The sequence below is a fragment of the Camellia sinensis genome, chromosome 4 (genome assembly GCF_055761805.1).
Source record: "Camellia sinensis isolate YWXY chromosome 4, ASM5576180v1, whole genome shotgun sequence".
In the NCBI taxonomy this organism is placed as follows: Eukaryota; Viridiplantae; Streptophyta; class Magnoliopsida; order Ericales; family Theaceae; genus Camellia; species Camellia sinensis.
Window position 1 is genome coordinate 98,193,961 of NC_138964.1, and position 8,568 is coordinate 98,202,528.

At 35.2% G+C, this 8,568-nt stretch overlaps 1 protein-coding gene across 1 annotated transcript; it reads left to right on the forward strand.

Annotated features, from left to right (window-relative positions):
• The first annotated feature begins 1,392 nt into the window (after window positions 1-1,392).
• Window positions 1,393-3,959, forward strand: LOC114320979 (uncharacterized). Its single transcript, XM_028268090.2, has 2 exons — window positions 1,393-2,192; window positions 3,761-3,959. The coding sequence occupies exons 1-2, from the start codon at window positions 1,393-1,395 to the stop codon at window positions 3,957-3,959; spliced, it is 999 nt and encodes a 332-aa protein (XP_028123891.2).
• Window positions 3,960-8,568: the final 4,609 nt, after the last annotated feature.

Sequence of the window (8,568 nt, forward strand, 5' to 3'; positions counted from 1 at the left end):
ACGCTAATATTCCTTATAGTTTGGAGCTCATGTTACTTTAGTCCCTGACTTTTTGATTGTGACACATTTGACTCTGAATTTTGAATCTTGTTCGAAATAAGGACAATTGAAGATACCATTGCTTAATTTCAAGGGCAAAATCGTCAATTTGATAAAATATAAACTAATTTGACAAAAATAAATGTCAAAAAAATATTTTTAAATTTTTTAAAATTACTTCTACCCACCAAAGATAAAATTATGCAAAATTGATAAATCTTTTAAACATTTATTTATTTATTTATTTATTTTTACGAAATTAATTTTTATTATGTGTTTGGATAATGATCATGTAATGGATGATTGCTAGAATTTTAATGTGTAATCGATATATTTAATATATGAGATGTTTTTAGTTTTGAATTTTTTGATTTAATGGATTGGTTTAATAATGATATTAAAGTTATCATCATATTTGACTTTTAAAAAAATAGAAACTAATTTAATGAAAATAACAACTATCAATTACATGATCATCATCCGAACATATAATAAAAATTAATTTGATAAAAATAAATAAATAAATGTCTACAAGATTTATCAATTTTACATAATTTTATTTTTAGTGGGTAGAAATAATTTTTAAAATTTAAAAATATGTTTTTGACATTTATTTTTATCAAATTAGTTTAAATTTTATCTATTTGCCCTTAAAATTAAGCAATGGTATCTTCAATTGTCCTTATTTGAAACAAGATTCAAAATTTAGGGCCAAATATATCACAATTGAAAAATCATAGACCAAAATGATACAAGCTCCAAACTATAGAGACCGTTATCATAATTTTGGTGAAAAAAATGAAATATATTGATCATTTTCATATAGTTTTATCCTTTTGGGGGGCAAATATAATTTTTTAAAATTCAAAAAAAAAAAATAGTTTTCATTTTTATCAAATTAGTTTATATTTTTTTGGGGAAAAAAAAAAAGGTTAGAGAGGTTTTTGAAATTAAAACCAAATATAGCCTTAATTATTGAGAAACATGGATGAATATTTTTCAGTTCTACATTTTGATAACGTTTTGCAAACAATTGCAACACACAAACAAGCCGTTTACACACCAAGCTGGCATCCCAGCCCGAAATAAGAGACTCAAAATTCACAACCCAAAATTTGCTAATCTCTCTCAATTTGGCTAATCTCTCTCTTTTGTCTCTCAAAACTAGGTTGTCCCTCCTACCATTTCTCTCCATCTTCCATTTTTCAAACTAGAGTTTTGTTCGCATTGAGAAAAGAAAGCCTCATCATCTGGTAGTCCCCCCACCGGAAAGGCAGCCGAGATATCTCACACCCACCCAAAAAAACACCACCAAACAATAATTAAGAATATCCCACCCCCACCCCACACCCAATGAGCAACAACAGCAATAACAATATTAATAATAACAACAATAACCATACCAACAATACCAGCAATACCAGCACCAGCAAGGTTAACGGAACCCAAGCTTGCGCTGCATGTAAATACCAGCGCAGGAAGTGCGCCCCTGACTGCATTCTCGCCCCTTATTTCCCTCACGACCGCCACCGCCAGTTCCTCAACGCCCATAAATTGTTCGGCGTCAGCAACATCACCAAAATCATCCGCAACCTCGACCCTCCCGACAAGGATCAAGCCATGCGTACCATCATTTTCCAGTCTGACGTCCGCGCCTCTGACCCTGTCGGTGGTTGTTATCGCATCATCCGTGACCTCCAGCGTCAGATTGACTACACCCAAACTGAACTCGTCATCGTCCTCCAACAGCTTGCCATATGCCGTGCTCAGGCTGCTGCTGCGGCCTCTGCTCATCTTCAACCTCAGACACCGTTGCCTCCTGATGTCGATGATTCGTTGACGGTTAATTGTGATAGTATTATCAATCCTGAGGACCCTTTGAGCCATGTTCGTGATGATTTTCATGAAACGCGTGAAGAAGAAGAATATTTAGTACTTCATGACGACCACGATGACGATGACAACAATAATAATAATAATAACCATGTTGTGCCATTGCATGATATTGCTGCATGGGCCATGCACGATTCCATGTCCTCTTCCTTGCATGACAAGCAAGCTTTTGTGGACGATTGTAAGCCGACTTTTCTTGACATTGGTGGAGAAAGACTGGAGCTCAAGTTCGATCATGAAGAAGAAGCAATTGGACAGAGGTTTGTACCATTCATATTATGATCAGATCAACCCCTAGCCTAGGCTCTAAGCTATTCTTCCCATTAATTAATTTCGATATTCTTAATTATTGGGGAACGTTTTTATTATTGGAAAAGTCTGGTGAGAAGGAAAAGTTGTCACCAAACTTGTCATGATGTTTTTTTCATTTTCCTTTTTCTTTCATTTTTTATTTTTATTTTTAATTTAAAGTGAGATGGCCCCATCAAATTTGTGTTTGGATGACAAATTCTTAATGAAATTTTCGTTCTATGTAGAATGACTCTTCTTATTGGGACTTGAAAATGAAACCAGACATATCAACAATGAAATAATTGTCCCCATAGACAATCATCAAGGATCCTCTAGAGTGAAATTTTCCTAAAGTTTCCTAGAGTGCTACATTGTGTGATTGAGATTTACTGGCAAGTCACATCAGAAAAATTGATGTGACTTGCCAGTAAATCTCAACCACACATTGTAGCACTTTAGGAAACTTTAGGGAAATTTCACTCTAGAGGATCCTTGCTCATAGACAATAGATTGTTTATTTTCATATAGCTTTTATGGAGAATTTCCTACGAACCTTTGTAGCCATTAATAATGCTTTTCTTCCCTACTTGTGTCCGCAATGGCAAAGCCTAAAAATTAATTCCGAAGGCAACTAGTAATCACAATTCTGATTTTTTTTTTCTTTTTTAATTTTTATAGATAACAACAATAAGATGATATGATATACATTTGTTGAGCTAACAAGAAAACACACACCCCAAAAAAAAAAAAAAAAAAATAGTAACAAATTTTAATTCATAAATTGTTGGAGATGATAAGAATTTGATCAATAACTCTTTTGCATATTTTTCATTAGGTACACAAACTTAAATTTGGAAATGTAAACGAGTCAAATTGACTTGATATGTGAATTGTTTGAGTTTCATTTTAAAACCTAACGAGTTTAAAAATGTTATCAATTTTGTTTAACTTTTGAATGATATAAAAGACCTTCATTTGAGACGAGTTTGAGTAACTTGACTTTCTATGTAGTTCTATAGTTCATATAAATTTATTGAACCAAATTCATAAAATTAGTGAGTTTCAAAAATATATTAAAATTAGGTTCATTTATATAATAAATTGATCTCAAATAAAATTTTAATGAACTAAAGACAAATCGAATAATTTGATTCATTTTTTATTGGATGTAAAAACCTTCCAAATCAAGTAAAGAAAGCAATGGGCACAGTGACTTCATGATCTATCTTAATTAATCTTGAGCTTTAAAAAATAAAAAATAGAAAAAGGTTAGAAGGGATTATTTACCGTAATAGCAAATATTGTGATCAAGAAAATTCAATATGTCACCAAGTATAGTGAGTCGAATACTGAGTTATAATAAACAAATTAATTGATTGAAATAACAAAAACAAAATAACGACAATAAGTCCATAGCTAGATGTCCACATTTTTGGGTTTATAATCAGTAATCTAAATTTCGTTGGCTCATTTCAGTTTTTACATTTTCCATTTGTATATGAAACTGAAATCACTGTTCAATATTGGTATCTTACAGTGAGGAGGGCATTAATTCAAACGAAGAAAAGGAGGGTATACTGAAAGATGAGATTGGGTCTTTCATTTGGAAAGATGACAAGGCCTTATTAAAAGAAGATGAAGATGATATAATTGCCTCCGTCCAGCGAGAATCTCAAGATGATCATCATCTCAACTATGCTGCCACTTTTTTCACCCTCACAAATTGTACCAGTTAGATCATTATTTATTTTATTTATTGATTAATATATACCAAATTAACAGATTGTATACCCAACCTCTGTGCCATTGCTTTTTGTTGTGATTAGATTTGGCTGACAATTACATAGACATGATCAATGGAAGCATTATCCTCCATTTTTTTATTTTTCTATTTTCCCTCTCTAATTCCAGCCATTTCAACAAACAATATTTATTATGAAAATCACGGCATTATATCATATTTTATTTATCATGTGATATGTTATTATTATATTTTTTTGATTAGTGAAAGAATAAAGAATGTATTGATATACCTCGAAATTACAAGATACATCAATGGAGGAGAGTGCAATACTATTGCATTAGAGGCGAGCACCGCTGACCCCTATACTACGTTGGCACAAGCAGACCAGCCACATCACTTGCAGGCACAATCCACCCAAACAGCAAAGGAAGGAAAACAGAACAGGCGACAAAGAAAAACAGAGAAAATGAGGCAGAAGAATCACCAAGGGCCATATATGATCTGTGGTAAGTGAGTGACGAAGTCGTGGATAGAGTAATCAACAAAGTTGGAATTAGCTTTGTGCTATTTTTAAATTATGGATTCAAGTAGGGATTTGGAAAGTGAAATGAAATAAATAAATAAATAAATAAAAATTCTTGACATGTGAATGAAATCTAAATATATTTCACACATTTTTTCTTTTTCCTTTTTCCTTTTCAAATCTCTACCTAAATCCATACTCCAAGCATGGCTTTAGCTTGATGAGATCTGTGCCGACATGGAATTTACCTCACATGTTAGTACTTCGTGATCAAGTAAGAACTACTGCGAACGGCGTCTTATGACCTTAAAACACAAGAACGGTGAGTTTGCCGACTGTAGACAATCTATTTTGTACTAGTCTTCAGACTTGGGCACTCCCTTTTGAGTTTCCAATGATGAAGATGAGAGATGTTAATCTTTGTAAGTTTCGCGTCAAGAAGCCTAAAGATCAAGCTTTAAACCCTCTAATGACCTATTTGGGACAAAATGTTTTTCGACCAAAATAGAAACCTCTTTCAAAACAAGTTTTAGTGGTGTACCTCTAGACGTTACCACAATATTCTAAGGTTCATATTTTCAAAAATATCTATTTCTCCTTTCAATTTAGGCTAATCTGCTTTTGTTGATATGACGATATGCTTACTGGCTGGCCGGACACCATATGATGGCCAACTACAAAAGCACTCAGCCAATCGCCAGAAAGCTCGGCCGATTGAATGTTCTAGATACAGAATATTTTCAGAAATTTCAGCCTGTTTTGCTTATCTACCACAAATATCTCAGATATTTATGACCTTAGCTCTATATAAAGAGCTTGACAACTCATTTCAAAGGGTTCAAAAACTTGCCCAAGGGATAGGAAAGCTTGGGAGCTTCCCTTTCTTCTTCTCTTACTTCCTACATACCACATTCACCTTTTAACACTATATCCTCCATTAAAGCTTGATCATAAGCTCTAGATAAAGGACTTGGGACATAAAAGAACACGCTTAAAGGAGCTTGAGGGACCTTAAAGGAAGTTTGTGAACAAGAAAGGCTCATCCTCTTTTGGAGGTAAATCCATAGCGTCTTTGATCTTATTCTCATATTTTTTTTTATTTTTTTATTTTTCAATTATGTGATTGTTGTAAGTCCTCATAAATGTGGAGGGAGTAGTTTTAGCCACCCATCCATTGAGTTGATAGCCATTTCTTTACTTTATTGCTTTCCTTAGCTTTAAATTCATAGTTGTTATGTATTTTGGATCCTTATGGATATGATTGGGAGTAGTTTTAGCCATCCATTCACAAGTTCAATAAGTAGAGTAGCTTTTCTTGTTATTGCATCCCTTATCTTCTCTAATCCTATCTCTCAAGTGTGTCAATCTATTTGTTTCAACTTCTTACTCAATGACAATGAGTGTTAGGGGTTGTTCCATGGAATTGATTGGGTGATCCATGGGATTTGATCCCTTTCCCCTTTCATTAAGTATTTTGGAAGCAAAATAAGAGATTGTGAGTCAAAGGAAGTTGAAACCGCCATTCTCAATCATTTGTGAACATAGAAATGAGTGTTATCATCATCCTTGTTCTATGACTAGATGAGGAGTTTTCCATGAGTTTGACGAATATCTTGTTTTAGTAAGCAAAGCTTCCACCAAGAAATGATTTGCATTAATTTATGCTCTCCACTTAATAGCGTGGATTTGAGTATTGAGTTGCCCTTATTTACAAAGAGAAGATGTAGGTTCCTATCCATTTCTTGGGCTTGAATTTGTTTTTGATTTTAATCCATTTAATTTGTCTATTTAGAAAAATATCTATTGTATATATCTTGTTTTATCATTGTTGAGGGCTTTGGCCTATCTACTTCTTTCCCAAATGATCCCTATCGATAGAGGAGGCATAGAGGTTGAGCATCTCCCAAAAAGTGCCCTTTTAGCTTCTATCTTGGAGTTCTACACTGACCTATTCCCCAATCAGAGGAGAAATTTAGCCGGCCACTTTCTGGTGCACCCGACTTAATTTGTGTCTGGTCGATCATCCTTCCCTAAGAACAGAGCAGACAGTTTCTCTGGAATGCTCCATTGGGCAATTGTAGAACTCCTAGATGGTTTCTTTTCTTTATTTGGTCTTATTTGTTAGATTCAACAGTAATTCGACTGAAGCAATTCATTATTGTAATAATCTCTCTCTCTCTCTCTCTCTCTCCCTTTCTTATTCGAATTGTTGTAATAATCTTCCAACCCTTTTATTTACCCTTTTTCGGTACTGTATCATGTTTTCTTTATCATGTCAGTATATTGTATCCATTTTTCATGCATTTGAATCTGGTTTATCCACATTTGTGGGATTTACTGTCTTCAAAGATAAATACATGCATAAACCCATGTCTTGAGATGATGCTCATGCCACGTCTTAGTATCTGGACTCCTAGATGCATGTTATGTATGTATTGCATTAGGAATTTGCATATAAGATCATGTATATCTGCATATCTATATGTGTCTTGGGACTCGCCTTGGAGTACTCTGTCATGACCCGAACCTGCCCCGTGGGTTAAGGACATAACCGGCCAGTAATCATGAGATTACCTACGGCCTGTAAACAAAACAAATGTATTTTAACAGAGTTAATGGGGGCCAAACGGAAGCAAATCCAAACAACCAAACATATATACATTAATAACTCACAACAGAAATATAGTAGCATAAGTTCTGTACAAACAGGATCATCCAAAAACTAAGTCAACCCTTGAAAACTATATACAGACATATGCAAAGTCCTCGCCAACACGACAAAAATAACATAGCATAGCAAAATGGCGAAGACGAGTCTCGTGCGTGAGACACTAGGGCTGACTCTCCAAAACTTGGTCGTTCCACACAGACTTCACTGGGGTTGGGTCTGGACCTCTATTGGCTCACCTACAAACACATGAATGAGTGTGGGCAATAGCCCAGTGAATAATATCAAATAAGAAGATACAAACGATATGTAGAATAACATACTCCGAACGACCTTGGGCCTAATTCACATTTTTATTTAACGTTTATATACACAATTTTAGTCAAGTGACTGCGGTTTCAAACGTACTGGCCTTTGGCCCATTTATCTTTCATTCCTGTCAAAACGGCCTCTGGCCCACTCATTCATGTCAAAACGGCCTTTGGCCTATCCATTCATGACAAAATGGCCTTTGGCCCACCCATTCATGTCAAAACAGCCTTTGTCCCATCCATTCATGTCAAAACGGCCTTTGGCCCATCCATTCATGTCAAAACGACACCTGGCCCATTCATTCTTATCTGACATTTGTTCACAATTCAAACTAGCAAATCATAAGGCATAAGGTTTATAAGAAAATAAACAATTGGACAAATGACAAGCTTCCAAATATCGATATTACTCACAGTGATCGGTTGATTGGTTTGCCCTGGAGCTCGACCCTACACAGTCCATGAATACAAAAGAGTCACCAACAATTCAATCCGTTCTTAAATTCACATTTTCTCTTTAGGCTTTATTCTTATCTCTTTAACACAATTATAATGCTCAATACATGCCTAAGAGTACTTAGAAGTGAAGGAGAACGGAAAACGAAACACAGAACGCATAAACAAAATTTCAGAAAATAGGGTCCCCGTTCGAGCGTGGACTTCCCCGCTCGAGCAGACCCAATTGGTCTGCAAAAGTGCTGGTTGCATCAAATTCACGCTCGAGCGTGAACTCGGGCGCTCGAGCGGAAGGTCTGTCTACATAGCTCCCCGCTCGAGCGTGGACTTCCCCGCTCGAGCGGACGCCATGTCTGCAAAATATGCTAGGAGCTCGTATTTCACACTTGAGCGGCGGTTTCTCCGCTCGAGCAGACATCAAGAATTCTGGGTTTTTCAAAATGTGTTCTTGAGCTCAAAACGACCTCCAAAGGTTCCAAACTCATAATCTTGGTTCCCAAACATGCAAATACATTACATACCATGAGTACACAAGTAATAGGAGGCCAATTGCTCAAAATCATGGTCACATTTCTTCAAAATCAATCAACATTTTTGGTATACTCATGGCTCAAGCTTTCAAATCTCATATAAGTTCATAAAT